At 45.8% G+C, this 19,069-nt stretch overlaps 2 protein-coding genes across 17 annotated transcripts in view; one reads left to right on the top strand and one right to left on the bottom strand.

Annotated features, from left to right (window-relative positions):
• The first annotated feature begins 138 nt into the window (after positions 1-138).
• The window catches only part of SELENOT (selenoprotein T), a 62,122-nt gene continuing 43,191 nt past the window's right edge, over positions 139-19,069 (top strand). For 7 of the 16 annotated variants that reach the window (XR_013957314.1, XR_013957315.1, XR_013957316.1 and 4 more), the window contains exons 1-5: positions 139-341; positions 1,333-1,443; positions 2,604-2,730; positions 4,138-4,225; positions 7,712-7,874. Coding sequence is in view for 2 of the 16 variants with exons in the window: in XM_080622538.1 (XP_080478664.1) it covers positions 208-341; positions 1,333-1,443; positions 2,604-2,730; positions 4,138-4,225; positions 7,712-7,911 (660 nt within the window). In the remaining 14 variants the exon portion in view is untranslated. Of the gene's footprint in view, positions 1,079-1,332; positions 1,444-2,603; positions 2,731-4,137; positions 4,226-5,666; positions 5,819-7,711; positions 8,441-8,544; positions 8,624-8,951; positions 9,211-17,041; positions 17,157-19,069 lie in introns of those variants that run through there. The other 9 variants (XR_013957323.1, XR_013957326.1, XR_013957324.1 and 6 more) reach the window with 9 other exon arrangements.
• ERICH6 (glutamate rich 6) lies at positions 11,585-18,306 on the bottom strand. Its single transcript, XM_080623227.1, has 7 exons — positions 17,464-18,306; positions 17,062-17,284; positions 15,167-15,451; positions 14,943-15,028; positions 13,539-13,691; positions 13,044-13,275; positions 11,585-12,572 (listed from the first exon to the last, which is right to left on the bottom strand). The coding sequence occupies exons 1-7, from the start codon at positions 17,751-17,753 to the stop codon at positions 12,309-12,311; spliced, it is 1,533 nt and encodes a 510-aa protein (XP_080479353.1). The 5' UTR covers positions 17,754-18,306; the 3' UTR covers positions 11,585-12,308.

The following is a 19,069-nucleotide window of genomic DNA, read 5'->3' as shown; positions in this document are numbered from 1 at the left end:
TGCCTAACTAAACCGGAGCGTTTAAAACCACCACGTTCTAACGACCCCAGGCGCAGTCGCCTTCGGTCCCGCCGCTGCGCACCCGGGGGCGGGGCAGGACCTGCTGCAGTCACGTGACAGACGGCGCCTGCGCGGGGCCGGGCGGCGCTCGCGAGACCTTGGTGCGGGGGCTCTCGGGCTTTCACGGTGGCTGCTGGCGGAGGCGACATGCGGGCGGTGCTGCTGCTGCTGTTGGCCCTGGCGGCGCGGCCGGGCGGGGGCTCGGAGAAGCAGGGCGGCCTGCCGGCCAAGAAGCTGCGCATGGCCTACGCCACCGGGCCGCTGCTCAAGTTCCAGATCTGGTGAGGCGCCCGGCAAGATGGCGGCGCGGACCGGGCCTACGCTTCCCCTTCGCTCTTCCCCCGTCTTCCTCTCAGCGATGCGGCAGCGGGACGTGGCTGACAGGACGGCCGCGCTCGTACGCAGCAATGGGGTGCGGGGGGGCCTGGGGTCGGCCCGGCCTTGCATTCCAGGCTGACGGGAGCAGGAGGCTGCGGAGGCACCGGCTCGCGGGTGCCGGCCTTCTCTTCCCGGTTCCGTCCTGCGCGGGGCTCGGGTGCTGGCGGTAACCGTTAGCGCTTGGGAAATGACCGGGAAAGCCATGGCCCGCGGTAAACCCTTTTTTCTAAGGCCCTTTTCGTATAACCCGTGACTTGGGGTTGCGTTTAGGAGGAGCTGATACTTTAGCAAAGATTGTAGTGAAGGGTGTTTTGGAGATTTCTCATTATTATTGCCAGCGATCAAGGAGACCAGACACCCTTGCATCATTGTAGGAACGTTACTGATAGTGTTGGCTGCTCAGAACCAGACCGAGCAGGAGGAGTGAAGTAGTTCAAGCGTGTGTAGCCTGTTTGTGGAAACCCCTGAAGATCTCAGCGCCTATCACAGTGTCCTCATGGTCCTTTGAGGACGGGCAGAGCTGCTGGGGGCCGAAATAGACCCTCTGCTGCTCCGGGAAGGAACGGGAACATTCGCTTGTGGTTCCCAGAGTCCAGGTTGTGTCAGCTTCCCACAGGGAAAAGCTGCGATTCGTTGGCCGGTGGGTGTTGTCAAAACATTGTGTCTGTGCTGTGAAAACAAACCTGTGTAAACCCAACCTGTATGCCCAGCCAGGTGCCAGGGTTTGGGATGTGTAACTCAGCTGCAGATAAGTTTTCTTCGTTGTAGTGAAGAGTTTTAATTTTGTTATAAACTGAATGGTTCATGAACAGCGCAAGTACTGGTGTTGCCAGTTCAGCAACGACTTTAACACGCAGCAGTTCAGTTTCAGTGACAATCCCTGTCTGTGTTTAGTGTCTCCTGAGGCTACAGGCGGGTGTTTGAGGAGTACATGCGGGTTATTAGCCAGCGGTACCCTGACATCCGAATTGAAGGGGAGAACTACCTTCCTCAACCTGTATATAGGTAAGCTAATGACCTGCAGTCCTAATTGTCTTTTTTTCCAACATGTGCGCTCAGTGTGGTGAGTGGTGAACATGAGCGCTTACACTTGAATAATATTGAAAATAGAAACTAAGGGGTTTTTTCCCATTATGATTGCATACAAGTTTGGTTATGTTCTACATTCCAGATAGCCACCTTAGTTTTCCATTCAGATATTACCATCTGGACACCTGTATGGTGAGGTCTGTCATGTTCTAATCTAAAGTAAATCATATCATTAACTTTTCCACAGTGAATTTTTCCAACTTTTCCACGTGATGTATCTGCACATAAATTCACATTTGTTGCTCAGGTTTATGTACCTGGTGACTAATTCCTGTAGTAAGTTAAGGTTTGAGATGAGGGAAGAGTTTGACTTTAACATCTAAGTCAGGGGAGTTCTAACCTCACCAGAAAGACTACCAAGATGTCCTTAAGTACAGTTTGGGAGACAGGGGGAGCCCGAAAAAACTTGGAAAAAGGCAAAATGAAAATAGTGTTGTTCCTGTTATTTTAAACCACTGCGTATGTAATAGAGGAGTGATGCTACAGTTACGGTGGTAGCTCCTGAACTGCTTCTTGACCTAATTACTATAATAATTACAGTGGTGAGAATGCTACAAGATTGAATACCTGAGTGTTAGCTTGCTGTCTGGCTTGAGGTTTGATTCTTTCAAGAAGCTGTGGGGTTTTCTGTATCTGCTGGAAAAATACGAGGAAGAAGTGCATGTCACTCTCAAGTTAGTGTCTCTCTAATATGGGACAACTTCTTTAGGAGATTAAATGTATTATCCATTTTGGACAAGTATAAGTTGAAAGCAAATTTCTGCTTGAGGTCTGCCTAGGAGGAAGAAAACCCAAAACATCTGCAAGCTTGGTGTACCAGAAGGGTATCAGTGGTATCTTTCTGAGCGTGCATGTGTTTGGTTAGGTGTGGTGCTTTTTTGTGGGGGGATGTTTTCTTAACTGTCTTCCATCCACACCCCTCCCCCAGGAGATAACCTTACTTGAAAAATTTTGTATTTTCTTAGAAACCAATTGTACACTGTCAGAATTCTTCTATTAGGTGAATTACAGCTGTGAAGTGGTGAAGTAGTAACTGTGAACCTTCTAAGTCACTTTTATATGTTGTCTTTTGATAGGCACATAGCATCCTTCCTGTCTGTCTTCAAACTAGTATTAATAGGCTTAATAATCGTCGGCAAGGATCCGTTTGCTTTCTTTGGCATGCAAGCTCCAAGCATCTGGCAGTGGGGCCAAGAAAATAAGGTAAATGGTATTCTTTCTTCTTTGATTTTTTGGAAAAGCAGTTTTAAAATGACTTCATTCTAAAGTGCTGTGGGAGTACTTCACAGTTCTTACTGACAACTTTTGTTCACTGCAGCCTTAACAATCTTTAGGCTTCTGTAACAAAATATACTGGAGAATTTTACTGTAGCATAATTATTCTTAATAATAGTGCTTCATATTTTTGACAGACCCACATTTGATTCTCTGCATCTCTTTCCAAGCTGATGGTGTTGCAATAGGGACAGCCGAGGTTAACATTGCTGATAAAGATGATAAAAGATCTTATTTTTTTAGGTCACAAGAGTAGAGTTTCAAGCCTATATTGTTGGTGTTAAAATTGCAGCTTCCCTATTGTCTTATAACTATTTTGCAGTTGTTGCTTTCATCAAACTTCATAATAGATTAGGCATGCAATTAGATGGTGGTTAGGAAAATGAAGTTGCAATTTTGTGGGTGTTTTTGCAGAACATACTTGGGCATAACAGGCTGTGCCTTGTGGGATTAATATCTCTGTGAGTCAGTACTGATGATGCTAACAGAATGATGTTGTTATGCTCTTATCTATAGTGACCTTATTCCAGATTTATTCTACTAGACAAAAGTGATTTATAATTGCTTTATGTATGCTACTGGTGCACAGATCCTCAAACTGGGCTACCCAATGCAACGAGTCTCTGTAACCTATTAGTTTGAACATAGAGAAGCTGCAATGTATCCTGTTTAATTAAATGGGCCAAATGCACTACCCAGCTAGGCTGCCTGTGGAATGACTGATCTCCTGTGCTAGATTCTTCAATATTGCAGTAACTCCTGTGAATGTGCCCTTGTGCCTGCAAAGGTGCTGGCATTGGAGAGAGGTGCTGTGTTGCTGAAGTTTGCATTGTATCATCCTGAGGCACCAATGGAAATTCCACATGATGAGCTGGATAAAATGCTCAATGTTTAACAGTTCTTATGAACAAATGCAGTTTGACTTGAGCTGCTGTTTGTGTCTCCCCCTGTGGTTCTTTGATCTTGAGTGTTAACTCTGACAGTGACTGGCAATGTGTAGGAACAGTTGTGTGTAATCCTACAAGTGCCATTGTAGCTACATACTTAGGCACGTTGGCTGTTACAAAGGACGTGGATCTGTGGAGGGAAGGAGCGAGAAGATGTAACGTGGTTTGAATCGGAGCTGAGTTGAGTGGTTTCAGAGCAGTGCTGATACCTGTCTAGGAAAGGCAACGCACACAATCTTTTTGAAGAGAGGATGAAAGGAAGATGTGTCTGTGATTGGAAGATTATTTGTTAACTTGCCTGTAAACTGCCAGTGCTTGTTAGGAGTAAATGAAATAAGCTGTGACTCACACGGCTGAAGTACCTGGGATTCTCTCTGCTCTCTCCTAGGTTTATGCTTGTATGATGGTCTTCTTCCTGAGCAACATGATTGAGAACCAGTGTATGTCAACAGGTGCATTTGAAATAACTTTGAATGGTGAGCTGAGAACTTTGTTTAAGGGAATCTCATTGTGCTGCACGTATACACATAGACTGTGAGAGCTGGGAGTTGGGGGGAGAATGAGGAATGGTGTTATGAAAAGGGGTATATTTCAAAGCATGGTGGGATGTGGAAATTACCATCTGTTTTGAAACTTCAGGTGTTCAATATCACAAATTATGAAAATCATGGAAGTCATAACGCAGTTCATACAGATGTCAGTTACATACATTTTAAACACCTATGTAAAAATTGACTTGCTTGGTCACTTGGAATAATGGTATTATGTTCTTTCTTTACATGTGATGGGCATTAAGTAAGAAATGATCAGCTAGGGAAGCATAATCTACAGTTAATCAGGTGCTTTCCCTGTTCTGTTTTGTAATGTGTTTTAGCCTTGGAATCCTATTGAATCCATTGCTATTCCCAGATTTCTGTACCAGTGGATAGCCATACTGATTTTTCAGGTTAAGAGTTTATGGGCCTTCCGCCTTCAAATAATTTTATAATTGTAAAGATTATGTAAGCTTGATGGAGTACAGAATTTTTCAAGTTCTATGTGCAAGTATGTGATCTAGCTCTGTGCTTTAACCTCAATTTGTGGTTGTGCAGAGTGTGTTTCAATATAGTAGTTTCTAAATTATATACTGCAAAACCTTTTAAAGATGACTGTATTGCATCAAAGTAGTTGAACTCAGTGCACTTCTAGTCCTAAATCTCAGCTTAGAATTGACATCAGAGTCTTCCCAGGGTGAACAGTCACATCTGGGCTTTTGTATGCTTCTGGTTTGTGTTTTGGGACACTGTGGTTCCAGTCTGGCTTTTGGTTTATGTCAAAGAGGACAGTTGTATTTTTCAGTGCAGGTTCATGAAGTGCTGTAGCAGTGATGGAGGTTTGAGAGAGTAAGTGTTTGTCAACAGCAGAAATGAATGCTGTGCTTACCCTTAAGTGTTTATGGATTCTGCTGCCTTTTATATTTGGGGTTGGGAGTAATGGTTGCAGCTGTTTTGAGTGAAACCTTCCAAGCCAGATTGTGGTAAGCAGAACTTTTGAGGGTCAGGCTTAGATGTTAGCCAGAGTGAGATGAAGACAAATGAGACCCACAGAGATTTAGCGATGGTTTAAAAACTCAGTATGCTGTTTTGCCACTCCCTAATCTATTCTTAGGCATTCTATCAACGCATACTTTGAACCTCTAAATCCATACGGTGTACTTCTAAATTGAAGCATTAGACTCTTACTCTCCTAGCTGATCCAGCCTTTAGTATAGCCAGGGGTTTAGAATGCTGTTGATCCAGATATTTTCCTCAGTATACCATAGTACAGACTTGCATAGCTTCCTAGATCTTTTTAATTTTATGTTTGAACTAGCCCTACATGTTCTCTGACTTTGCCAGTATAACAGTGCTTTTCTCCCCTCTGTGTGTTTTGTGGTAGATGTTCCGGTGTGGTCTAAGCTAGAGTCTGGCCACCTTCCTTCCATGCAGCAGCTTGTACAAATTCTTGATAACGAAATGAAGCTCAATGTGCACATGGAGTCAATGCCCCATCATCGATCATAGCCCCATTTATCAGCACTGAAACTTCTTGTAAGTCTTCTTCTAGTCAGCAGTTGTCTGTTGGCTCGGGGGCGGGGGACCACGTGTTGCAGACTGAATGTTGAAACTGTATTTGCTCGTTTGAAAGTCTCTTGCTGGGGAGCCAGCTCTAGTGACTTTAAATTGACACGAATGGTTTTACTGTTTTGGTGGGAGGTTTTGCCTGTTTAAAAACCAGAAGCTGGTGTTCCTTTGGGCAGAAGGTGATGGGTTGCTGCATGCAGAAGGCCTTAAGTTAGTGAATAGTATTGTGCTGAGATTAGAAAACACTCTGCATTATGTGCCTTAAAATAGCTTGTGTGCAAAGGACTTCTGTGTAGCTTGTAACCTGATTGAATTGCACGACCCTAGAAAGTAGAATATTTTCTTGCTCCCAGCCATGCGCTGTACTGTTTTAACCTTTTGCAAACAGTCCTTGACTGTTAGGAGCAGAGGGTTCACATCCATGCTCACATATTTTATGACAAACCTATTCCATGTTCCTGTGTCACCTGTTTAGCTTACAGTTCTTCTGGAACATTGATGTGCTACAAAAAGACTGTCTTGGTGCAAAACCTGACAGTTGACCCTTAGGAGACCACTGAAGGGAAGTGTGCCGGTTGGCTGCGTTGCAGGTTTTTGCTGTACAAGAATGCTTTGGCATGAGACATGGGTTCCCTGGCCTTGCCTTGCCAACAGAGGCCCCGCTCCCAAGTGACCAACCCTGTGCTGCCGTTTCAGTCAGCTGACATCTTGCAGCTCATCTCATTGATGATGACCAGACTGATTAGTTGGTCCCAGCTGTAGCAGGCAATGACCTGGCTCTGTTCAGACACCTGCACAGGTTCCTTTGGAGCTCTGCTTAATATGGTTTTGCTTTTTTTGTATTTGCATGAGCAAGAATGTAGCAGAGGGAGATGTATGTCCAGAGATGCTCAGCTCTATCAGAGCCCTGCAGGCAGTCTTGGTCCTTGCAGGAAACCACACTGTGCACCCAGGGCTGACTTTGCTGTCCCTCACTGCTACAGAGCTCAGGCTTCAAGCCCTGTTTTTGTGCCCTATCCATTCTTCCTCTGCTGACACTCCTGAGGCTTCCTGAAGTAGGGGGAGCAATTTGGAGAGATTGCTACCTTGTGCAGGGAATATGAGAAACAGTTGACTGCTACTTCCTGCAGACAGTGTCCTCCAGACATTGTTTAGCTCAATCTGGTTTGTCCTAGTAATTTAGCAAAATTAATCTTAAATACGACGTAAGTTGGTGTGTATTTTTAAAATACTATTTAATATTAAAAAGTTTGATGGTCCTGTCTTTTAGATGGGCTTGCTGAAGCCCAGGATCCTGCATGTATGGACTTGGAAGGTCTTAGTGTTCTTTGCTAGATGAAGATGGATGTCATTTTAGACATTTAGATCATCTACATTTAGAGTAGATGGATGTCACTTTAAAGCTTTCAAAACATGCTAAGATTGTTGTTATGTAGAATTTAATGGGATGAGTTTAGAAGACTGGCAACAAAAAATGCCTTCGGTTGTATTTCCATGTTGGAAGTAACTCTAGAGTTAGTCTAGGGGTTTTTACTCTAGAGTAAAGTCTAGGGGTTGATAGTGAAGCTCAGTGACTTTGTGTTTCAGTGTCTCCTTGTCAGTTCAAGCTAACTATGCATCATTCTGATGGTATCCCTGTGGGAGGTCCCCCAGAATTAAATGCTGACAGTACTCTTGCCATGAGTTCCAGCCTCCCAAGCAGCAGTGCTGATAGTTCAGGTTTCTAACCCGAAGCGTGCCTGGCTGCTGTTCTCCCAAGATGCAGCAACTTCCTCTGCTCTGTTCCGACAGCATCAGGGGCAGTTTGCTCTGTGGGGCCAGTGTGGATGCCAACTGTAACGCTTGTGTCTCCATTTCCAGGCATTAAGTGGCAATTTCCAAAGGCAGCGCGGCGCAGACCCATGAAGGCCTGTACTGAAGACAGCACGCTGTTAGTACAGACTGGATGCTTCTCTCGCAGCCGCGTTATGCCTCCTGAGAAAAACTTAATGAAAGAGCTGTTTCAGTGCTGGCGTGTTTCCAGGTCCTGCACAGTCATGGAGTGCAATAATACTGTATAGTTTTTTTAAGATTTCATTCAACCAGTTCGTAGCTCAGCAATGCAGGCATTACTAACTGTAACTTATTTTATAGTCATGTTTCACACGATCGCAGATTGAGTTGATACCTAATTTTTCCTTGGAAAAAAAAAAGTTTGTTTAATCTGTTGTATTTTATATGAATTTGTTCTTTTTGTAGTTTAAAATGAAGTTATAGGAGTGTCTGATGTTGTCCTAAACTGTTAAGTGACAGCTCTCTGGCAGGTATCTCTAATGTGGTTAAAGCAAGTTTGTATATTTTTCAGAATATATGGCAGAGTTGAACAGTGCATTATATACTAAATTATATAAACAAAATTATTTGCAGAGTAGTTACATTGTTTTGTGACTTCAGTAAAAATTAAGGTCAGCTGCTCTTTAAATTGTGTCGGCCAGTTCAAGAGGTTTTTCCTTGACCATTCTGAAGAGAGGAGCAGCTGAGCCTTTCTACTGTCCTAAATAGAAACCAGGAAAGTTAATTTAAATAAAGAGTTCTCATTTACTGTGTGAAGTACCTTGTTTGAGTCACTGATGGATATTAGAATTGCAACTGAAAGAAAAAGCATAAAAAGCCTACTTTCCGAAGTCATTAATCTTGTGTCTGTATTGTTGCAGCCCCTAACAGCCTCTGTGTTCTGGAAGGAGCACAGTGCTTGTCTCTTCCTCCTGAAGCCCAGCTGCAACTGGAGCTCAGGTACTGCTGTTCTGGGGAGCTGCTGGGTTAGACCCGAGTCCCGGTGTGGTTCTCTTGGAGGGGCTGGGAGTTCCCTGGGATGTGAGCTGCTGGCTGCAGCCTGTGATCCTTAGTTACTGGTCACCACTGGGTACCTTGGGCCATGCAGTGCTCTAGGCTGGATGGCTGAGCCACTGCTCCAGTGGCACCCATGTGGGAGCTGGGTCCTGGCAGTGCCTTGCCTCCCACCTTGGTTTTTTCCTGGTCTGAGCTACAGGTTTTCACCCCCCTTGTAGAACCAGCGGGAGTACCTCCTAGACCCACCATGTCAAATATTGTCTCTGAACAGGGAGGGAGATTCTCGTCGTTGGGACAGTAAATTGGATGAGAAGGGAGCCTGGAGGCAGCTGACATGGTCTGTAGGGAATGGTTTTTGACACTCCCTGAGGCTCTAAGGCCTGATGTAGGGGATGTTGTGTGTAACCAAAGCTCTGTCCACCCAGCTGAGGGAGGAGTCCGTGCCAGTTGTTACAGAGGTGTTGCTCATTGCAGCTGCTGAAGCGGCCTTGAGGCCACTATGCTTGATTTTAATGAAATCATCCCTTCAGGTAATTCGTGCTTTCTCTTCTGAAATAGATTAACCAAAATTTTCTAGTGTGGAAAGAGTTTTAGTTTCTCACTAATTACGCACTTCTGGGAAATAATTAGAGTGCATGGATGTGTTGCTAGGTTAAGATTTTCTGTGAGCTGTTCACAGCGTCGCCCTAGTGATGATAATTGCTCACCTTCTGCTTGCTGCCCGCGGTTGTCCCTACCCTCCCACCTAGGCGGGTGGTTTGTCACTGCATGAGTGTTTGGTGTGTGAGAACCTTTGCTGATGTCCCTCCAATGCAGCAGAAGCTTTTTTTTTGGCGTGGGGTGGTGTTGCAGGCTGGGCAATGTTTTGGTTGTATCTGCTCTGGGCTGTAGGGTGTGTAGCGCAGGCTTGGGTGTATGGGCTGGACCAAGGCCCAAGATTGCCATTCATAGAGCACTTAGGAAAAATGGAACAGTAAAATGGGACTTACAGAACCTTGACAGTCGCTGGAGGCAGCAATACCTGCCAGCCTTATGGTAAACCTGTTGCCAGACACTAACTGGTGACTCTGTATCTGGTGTTTCAACTGGGAGAACTGGTTCCAGTGTGAAATTGGTGTTTCCTGAAATCAAGCTTAAGCCCAGCTGGGCAGTTTTGGCTGGCAGGCAGCTGCAGCCAGGAAGCCTGCTTCGAGCAGTGTCTGGGAGGACAGACCTGGGTGAGTGTACACTGCTTCTGTTCACTGCTCTCCCAGCCTCCAGAAATACTCAGTGCAGGGCTCTCCACACGTTCCGTGTGATCAGTAATGCTTCAAGGGTTCCTCCTCCTTGCATCATCTTCCTAAACGTGTCTGTCTTTTGTGGAGGAGGGTCCGACTGCCAGCACTGCTGCAGGGCATCGGGGAGCCCAGGCACCTTCGTGTTGTCCTGGTGGTGACATTGCAGCTATTTGCTCTTCCTTCCTGTACAGTGCTACTTTGTGATTTTAAAATGAAGGTGTAAAGACACATTTATCTAAATTAGCTTTGTGTGAAAACACAACTGCTTTCACCCATGTGTAAAGTTGGGTACTAAAGAGTAGATCTGAGAGGATCAAGCTTGTTGATCTTGGCTTGTTACACACAAGGGTAGATGGTACAGGTCTGGATGCAGACTAGAGAAGGACAAAAAATGGGTCTCATTTCCCATTCACTGCGAGTGTAGAAAAACGGGACGTTACAGCTAAGCCGTTCGCGGCAAAGGTCTCTGCTCACGTTTCAGCGCATGCTGGTGTAAATCAGATGCAGTCCTGCTAGAAAATGGACTTAAAATGGCATAGCAGGTCTAAATTAAACTCCTAGGTGTGATCTTCATCTTTCTAAATCTTTGATTTAGAATCTAGAAGACAGTTAATCAGAGATTGTCACCCAAGCCACCGCAGCTGAGCCTGCAGAGTTCCACAGGAGATGAGCTGAGTGGCACAGGATGCTGCTCTGGCTGGGCCCTGTGGCACAGGAGGTTTGTCCCTTGCTCCGTTACTGGGGAAGGCTGGAATTGCCTGGGCGTGGGGAGGCAAGGGCAGCTGGGGGTGCATGTGTGCCAATGCCACCTCCAGTAATTCTAGAAGGCAGTTTTTGCCAGTGGGTCGTGTTACAGGCTTTGGCGTGGATCTAAACTCTGATTATTTTGCTGAATGTTGAGATTCTGCCCTTTCCCAGGCCTGGCACGCCTGGATGAGACCAGGGTGAGCCCGGGTGTGCAAACAGGAGCAGTCCCACCACTGCTCCTGTCCTGGGGACAGGGTGTTTCTCAAGGTGGTGGAGGCTGGCAGGCACTGCGTGTGGCTGCCTGGCTATGGTGGCATGGTGCGAGCCCCTTCCACATGGTGTTAGTAGTGCTATTAACACAGCTTGTATGCTGGTCATGAACATGAAGTAGCAAGTAATATCTGTCTTGGACTGGTAGACTTAAATTCCCAATCTGTATGTTTAGAATAGTATGTTTATCCAGAGCCTAATTTGACATAAATTGGAATTTTTTTTTACTCATTTACTGTGCAACTTCCTACTAGTGTTGTGGTTGAGTAAAAGCTCATTTTACATGTGTTTGGAGAACCTGTAAAAGGCAGGACAGTGAGGAACCCCTCCCCCAGCATCACCCTGCTCTCCTGGTGTCTCCAGTGTGCCCTGATCTCCCATGGCCTTGCCAGATTTGCCTTCAAGGTTTTCTGCACCAGCCAGGGCAGCTCTGGGCCTGAGAAGGTGTTGTTTGACATTCCCCGTTCCCCACATGCCCCTCTCCATGAGAGGGGTCCCCGTGTCGGTTGTGGTACACAGCAGCCTGGGCTGTTGGCTCTGTGGCACCCGGGGCAGTGTCCTGGTGCAGCAGGTATTCCTATGGCACTGCACCTCCCTCAGACATCCCAAGTGCTGGGAGCTGTGGCAGGGGGGGCCTGAGGTCACCATTTCATGAGGGGTCCATGCCCCACCACCTCTGCTCGTTCTGCTCACAGCCACTGGGCGCATGGTGGGAAGGAAGCACAGGGTGCCCACTGCAGCAGAGCCTTCCCCCTGTTTTGGTTGTTTACGAGCTGCTGCCAAGAGGCTGCAGCTCGTCCTTGCACTCTGCTGTGTGCATTAACAGCTTCCTGTCCCTGGCACCCACGCACACGTTGCCAAGACGATGACCTTTGATTACTTTGGACAAAGTGTGCTTTTGTGCCTCACTGTGCATGGGGCACCACTGTGTCTTGTACCTGCAGCAGGCTGAGCTGCCATCCAGCACTTGTGCCAGGGAAGTCTGGACATTCCACTGGTGCCGTGTCCTTGGCAGAAGCACTGACTGTGCAGAGAAGTGCCTGTGTGGGTCACTTCTGAGCAAACATCTACCCATATACCTGTCACGGGCTATAACTTACCTGTGCTCTATTGGGTTTTATCTTTGTGCCACATCCATGGGTTGAAACAACCAATCAGGCCACCTTGAGGTGGGAAGGTCCCAGGAGAGGGGCCACGCAGAATGGCCGTGGGGTGCCCTTTGCACTGTGTGACAGCAGGGCAGGACTGCAGGCAAAACCTCATTGAGTGTGTGCAGATGCCTTAGCCTCGGAAAGCATCTCCAGCTTGATTTGCCTTCACGCTACACTTGCTGGTCAGACTTCAGCATTTATTATTGCCCTGATTGAGCTGCGTAGCTCATCATTTATGTCAGAACTTGTGCAAAGCTGTAATATCTTCAAAGTCTGTGTGATAAGGTATGCTGGAGGCTTCAGTTTGTCCCATTGCTCACTAGAAGGAAAGTTTAAGCATCCACGCAGTCTGTCGAAGAGCTGCAGGATCCTCACCCTAAAGGCAAGCAGCAGGAGCTCGTCTTCACTCAGTGGGGCAGGGGGAGGCAGCTGGCTGACATTGCTGACCTGGGGAGCGGAGGTGAGTGGTGTCAGCCCCGCAGCAGCATGGGACATGGCTTCAGGATTTTGGTCTTTCCCCAGCAGACAAACCTGCCCCTGTGGCAGGAACCTGTGGAGGAAGGGAGCTGCCACGCAGCCTGCCCTCATGGATCACAGCTCTTCTCACCATAGCAGAGCCAGGGTGACCCTCAGGGATGCAGGCAGGGACAGTGGGGACCTACCTGGGAGTGCTTCCTGCACTTTGCAGCCCCTTACATAGAGTCAGGGTTGCAAGGGCTTGTGAGCCCCGTCTGCATGGGCCTGAGCACAGGTACACCTCCACTGTTTGCTGTTTTGGGGGGCAGGACCATGGGGCAACATAGGGAGAACCCACTGTGGAATAAGCATGCTTCCCCATGGATGGGAGCTTCCCTGGCTGCCCTGCTTCTGCAGTGGAAAGTGACTTTGTGTGGAGCTACCTGTGCGCTTGAGAAATACCTGCATTTTGGGTCCCACGTTGAATTTTGCTTGTTGCCCCATGGCAAGGAAGGAAACAGTGATCTTATCCTGGCCCAGGATCCTGACCCCCACATGCCGGTTGAGGGAGATGAAGATGGGTTTCAGCGGGACATAGGGTCCTAGTGGCATGATGCTGTTTGGCCATGTCCACCTCCTCACCCTGCTGCCTGCTTGGTCCAAATACTGCCCTCCCTGAACGCTCATGTATATCCTAAAAGAGAGGAAAATCAAAGCTCTGAACCTTGCAGCTCCCACAGAGGGACAGGACTGAGGCACAGCTAGTTTGGGGTCTAACGCCTCCCTCTCAAGACACAGCTGGGGTGGCCCTGCCCCTCTGGGAGGCACCTGAAGCAGGCCCTCGAGCTGTTATACTTGTCTTTTAATTTTTGAATGCCCTTAAAAATACCCTTTATGACCTTTGAAATTTAAAAAGCACAGTGGAGAGCAAAACTGCTCTGAACAACTTAAACATACCACACAGTTCCATTTGGATAATAGCAAGTACTTCTGCCATCAGACTTAAATATTGCTTGTATTTTGGCGTAACTTGACTTGTCTTCCTGTACTATGCAAACACGACATTTTTTCTTCTGTACAACAATGATTGCCAGATTTCCAGATGGATAGCTGTCGTCAGATAAGGTGTTAGTAACTCCTTTCTTTGTCTGGTCTGTTATTACATTCTGAGTATTTCAGAGCACTGCTTTGGAGTATAAAAATGGGCCCATTAACCAGATCACTGTGTAAAAGGTGGAATGATGGTGTGCTGCCAGTGTTAACCTGGGACACTGCCAGTGCTCTTCTGCTACATTGAAGTACTCTGTATACACTGACAAAAGAGATACAGAATACATTTTTGTTGCTTTCTAACCAATAACCCAGGCAGAACTGCTTAGCAAGTTTTTATCTTAAAGACATGTTCCTGGACAACACTAATGATTGAAAGTATGAGGCTAGCAAAGTGAGGTGTTAAAAATACTCAACTTGGATTACAGCAGAGAAAACAGGGGCAGGTATTATCCTCCCAGAGCTAAAAAGAAAACAAATGTGGAGAAAAAAGGCCCTTGGCGCAGAAACCTGACTGGAGCAGGAGGTATTTTGTGTCTCACTGGGGTTTCCTTTCAGCAAGACTTGCTACTGGAAGAACATGTGGTTATGGCACGTTGCCAGTCTCTGTGACTAGCAGCATCCCTGGGACAAAGGCAGCCTAGAGGGCAGAGCAGAGAAGTAGTCTCAAGCCTGTTTGCTTTTGTGGCAGAGCTCAGGTAGACTTTCATACACCCCGGGGTCAGAAAAAAGTCAGGCACAGTAAGGAAAAATAACTTGGGTGGCTTAAAATGTTATGGCTTAAATAATGGCAAAGGCAGCCTGAAAGCTACGGGATCCTTTTGTGAAACTGGCACGTTTTTATTTCTTCAAGCAGTACTCTTAGTTACACTGTTAATTTCAGTTTGTCAGTGCACCTTTTATGTACTCCTGCCTGCAGGGCAGAGACCTTAGCCCAGTGCCGATGAGAAACGATGTGCTGGTTTGTCCCTGTGGGAAGGATAAGGCTGAATGGTTTGGGAGGCCACTTAGCCAGCAGTGCCCGTCCACAAGTGGCCAGAGCTCAGGAGTGGATCTAAACACTGGGCTAGCACATTTTTTAAGCTGGGTATTAAAGGCACAAGTACCTGTCCTTCATGGAAGCTACTGGCAGATCTGAAGAACCTCAGATCAAGACCTAGGTAAGTGGTTTCACTACTGCTTTTTTCCAGACTGTGAAAACAAATGTGAATGGTGGACCAGGGTATTTGGTGATAAAGTAGCCTATGACTCATGTAAAATTATAGTAATAACCTTGGACTAATGCAAGCCAATGAACCCTGTAAAGGATACAATAACTGCACTGTTCCATCTGGAAGCATGGTAAGGAATTTCCCCCCATGTTTGTAGTATTTTTCCAGCAATTCATTCTTCACCACCTAAGATTGGAAGAGAAATGATAAAATGGATGAGAGCAGTCCTGCGCCAGCTGCCCTTGAAAGGCAAGCAGGTGCCAGGCTCCAGCCGCTCCGGAGCGTGGACACATCCTGTTGGACATGTCCACAGCAGCTACTTGCCTTTCCACCAACAGAGGTAAAATCACAGCAGGTGATGCTGTAGGAGATGGGCTCCTCCTTGGGCTCTGCTGCTCTCTCAGCAGGCATCAGCGTCCAGCTATTTGGTGATGGGGGCTCCAGGGAAAGCTGGTAGAAAATTGTGCCAGGTGCATTTAAACCTAGAGGAGAAAGGCAAGGTTTGTGTGCATTGGGTAGGGCTGGCAGTGCCGATGGCAGGGAGGCTGTAACTTGGGATTTCTGGCTGAAATGCTCCATCCTGGGAGTTTGTTTCAAGGTATTTTCTATCTAACAAGGACAGTCCAAAGTGTTCAGCTATTTCAGAGATATGGAAAAAGATGTATTATGACTTTCTTTGGATAGCATTCATGGCTCCATGCTCTGCAGAACTGATGATCTGAAATCCTTGGTGCCACAAAAGCCTCTGTACCCTGCCATCTGTGAAAATATGCCCATATTATAAATCTAGTTTATCTGTTCTTAGTCAAAATGCCTTTAAATTTATAGCTAGATCCAAAGGGCTGCTCAGTCATTCACAGACTGGGCTAGGATCTAGTGGAGTGTTCACATGACTAGGCAAAATGTTGATCCCCCTAATTCCGGCAGTTCATGCCTTCCAAGGGCTTGGTTTTGCCAACTCATTATTCTCTAAAGTAAACTTCTGTGCATCTCAGCTGAAACAATCAGATTTAAATACTGAAAGTCACAGCAAGGAGATCGTTTCAGTGCAATGGGAATGTAACTGGGTTTGTTTTTTTTCATGCCATATAATATGGCAGTATCTAATTTAAAGGGATTGCACACTTGACAGTGAGCTAATGTGTCGTCGTATAAATCTTCCTGTTCCATTAGAGAGCATTAGGGACAAGCAATTCCATTGAATTCATTGTTGTAATAAATAGACAAATATGTAAGGAAATGCAAACTCACATTCAGATGCCAGTGCTGCCTTTGTTGCCTGCAAAAATAACTGGCTGGTTGATCGTCTCTCCAGCTGCCTGGAAATGAAAGTGTTCCTGAGATGTTTCATATATCCTGTTTTGAAAACTAGAGGCACTGGGTATCCTTTCCATAGGAATGCAAGTTTCTGAATCTGCTTTTTTCTCTCCATTCACACAATTGCATATAAGTTAGAGTCAACGGAATATTACCAAAAAGGAATTGTTTCCTTACAGAGATTTCAATGAACAGACTAAACATTTTAATGGGTTGTGTGTCAAGATCTTCTGTGAAAGAGCAGAGCTTTCCAAGATCAAGGAAACAACTAATCTCCAAGAATACATTGACTGTTCTTATCTAGCTTTCTGTAAATTTGACAGTGTCTGACAATGACTTTGGTTTATGCTCTGTACATAATATGAGGTACTGACACCATAATACCGCAAAGGATGTTCAAGCAAGCTTAGCAGTTTACGTCCAGGTATACTGATTTACTTTTCTTTAAGCCTATGCTATAGACTCGGATATTTGTATAAGCTTTGGGCCTCCTACTAAACAGCCCAGTAGAAGTCAAACTTGCAGAGTTCTCGTGACTGGAAACTAGAATCCAAATGCTTGGTCACAGTTTATGCAGCAAAATAGAGAAACACAAATTCAAGGTTTGTTTCAGTATCTGGGGTAAAACTAGACCTGAGTGTTATCCCACCCACAGCTGCAATTATGTTTTTGGCTTTACCTATCTCTAGATACTATGTCTGGAAGTAGTAGAATGAATGCTTTACTCAGTACATACCTCCCCACCTTCTAATACAGGCTGATGGCAGAAAAGCCAAGAGGCTGCAGATAGAATGTGAACTTGTGTTGCCTAAAGCAAATTTTTTTCTCCTCTCATTACCTCTTGCTGCAGTTTCATTTTCTTAATGCTTCTTTTCTCCCTAGAGTCACCTGTTGTGTCTTACACAGACCAGATCCCCAGTTCTCCCTGTAGTCATTTCACGGTACCTCTCATACACCCTCTCCTCTGACAGCAGCCTGTCGACTTCGGTGCCATGGGACTCATTGGGGATGGCATCAGTGGAAATGCTCTTGGCACGTTCATGGGTCTTCCCCTCAAGGGAGCCAACATCAATGGGAATGCTCCCATCATCTTTGTCGGTCTTCCCCTCATGGGACTCTTGGGTGCTAATATCAATGGGAACACTCCAGATGCCTTCATGGGTCTTCCTCTCCTGGAACTTATGGAGGCCAATATCAATGGGAATGTTCCAGGCACCTTTGTGGGTCTTCCCCTTACGGGTCTTCTGGGGGCCAGCATTGGTGAGAATGTTCCAGGTGCCTCTGTAGATCTTCCTCTCATTCACAATGAACTCATAGAGGTCTCGATTATGTTCACAGCAAAACTTCTGAAAGGCAGAAGAGTGGTGCCATAAGAGTAGGCCTTTCCACAGCCAACCTCTGCTAATCTTTCCCACCAGCTTACTGATTCATAATCCTGTGACAGTGCGCAAATGTCTTCAAAGGAAGGGAACGGCTTCAGCAGGCTGCCACAGTACTCACATCTTGGAGCAAAGTCCTCCTCTATCTGAAGTGGAGGTAGGGAAAGAGAACATGGGGAGGACAAAAATAATAGTATCAGCATACAAATCCTCATTTTATCTTAGGGAAAGAGGGCTATGCTCAAAATGCAACATCATAAAATGTGTAAGAGCAGTTAAAACAGATCTGTATCTGTGATATCTTGGGACAATTTAACTCTATAAACACTAGGTTCAGGAAACCACCAAAAAGACAAGCTGTTCTGTAGTAAGTAAATAAATAAAAACCCTCAAATAAATGGAATAACTGTAGTACCTATGAGACCCATTCCTTCCAAGAGAAAGCTTCAGAGCACGAAGAATGCTACAACTGAGTACTCTGATGCATTAACCCTTTCAAGTATGTTGCTTGGGGCTTTGGAGAGAAAAAGCTCTTAGATTGTTGCACTGTTGATCATAAGAAAATCTGTGGGGAATTTCATGAGGAACCACCAGCAGATTTGTTGACAAAAGAGCTGAGCGTATTTGACCAGATGCAAATCAGGGCTGCTCTGGGATATATTTTGAGGGTGGGTACTAGATATTCTGAAATAAATATCTTATTTTTTGAAAACATATTTTGAAACTGAGTTACAGAAGGTGCAGTTGCCAAGAGTGTGCTGCTGAATTTCATGCCTAATGCCTCCATTCCCAAGGGCAGCACACCAGCTCAGAGCTGCTTGAGAGCAATCCATTAGCAGCAGCAAGGGGTGAAGGGTAGGTACCTGCTCCAGGCCACTTAGCTGGTGTGCTTCGCTTACACTTGATTTACTGTACTGTGTGTTTAACACTTTCATTCAAATCCTTCAATTTCAGAAAAGAACATATTAATTTGAAATACTTGGCTTCTCTGGAGCATTATTCTTGGAAATTCCCTTGCTTCCTCACCTCATGCGTAGGATTAGCTGTCTTTGATGACTTTACTCTGCTAAGAGTTACGTGGAACTCTATGCCCTTCTTGTAATTCTTTAACTGTACACCTAGTATTTATACAAACTTTGTACCGCTGTTTTAGCCAGAGGGCACATTCTTCTGCTAGAAAACTCTCAACACAGGATGCAGCGTTGGGGAGAGGAGTTGCACAGCCTCTTGCTGTTCAGGAGTGCACAATAAGCATAATTTCAAGAGCCTTACAAAAGAAAAACTCTTTTGTAAAGGAACTCCTGCACTGGCTTGGGAAAGGGCATTATTTTTATTTTTTCTACATGGGAATCATAGTAAATAAACAGCAAAAGCCACACAGTAGGGAACATCTACCACTGACTCACCTCAGCCTGTAAGATTTCTCGTAATGATTCAGGTCTGTAGGCCAGAAGGCTAGGCAGGCCAGAGGATGGGAACGTGCACAGTGATTTCTTGAACAGCTTCACAAAATCTTCTTCCAACTCAAAGT

Source organism: Psittacula echo (assembly GCF_963264785.1).
Source record: "Psittacula echo genome assembly, chromosome: 7".
Lineage (NCBI taxonomy): Eukaryota > Metazoa > Chordata > Aves > Psittaciformes > Psittacidae > Psittacula > Psittacula echo.
Note: the sequence above shows the minus strand (reverse complement) of the source record. Positions and strands in the feature narration are given on the sequence as shown.

Coding starts and splice junctions, on each gene's coding strand:
- ERICH6 (XM_080623227.1), bottom strand. CDS start 17,753: ATGAGGATTTGTATGCTGATACTATTATTTTTGTCCTCCCCATGTTCT. Junction 17,285..17,463: donor GAGACCTCTATGAGTTCATT/GTGAATGAGAGG, acceptor CATTGATATTAG/CACCCAAGAGTCCCATGAGG. Junction 13,692..14,942: donor GATGGAACAGTGCAGTTATT/GTATCCTTTACA, acceptor ATCTGACGACAG/CTATCCATCTGGAAATCTGG.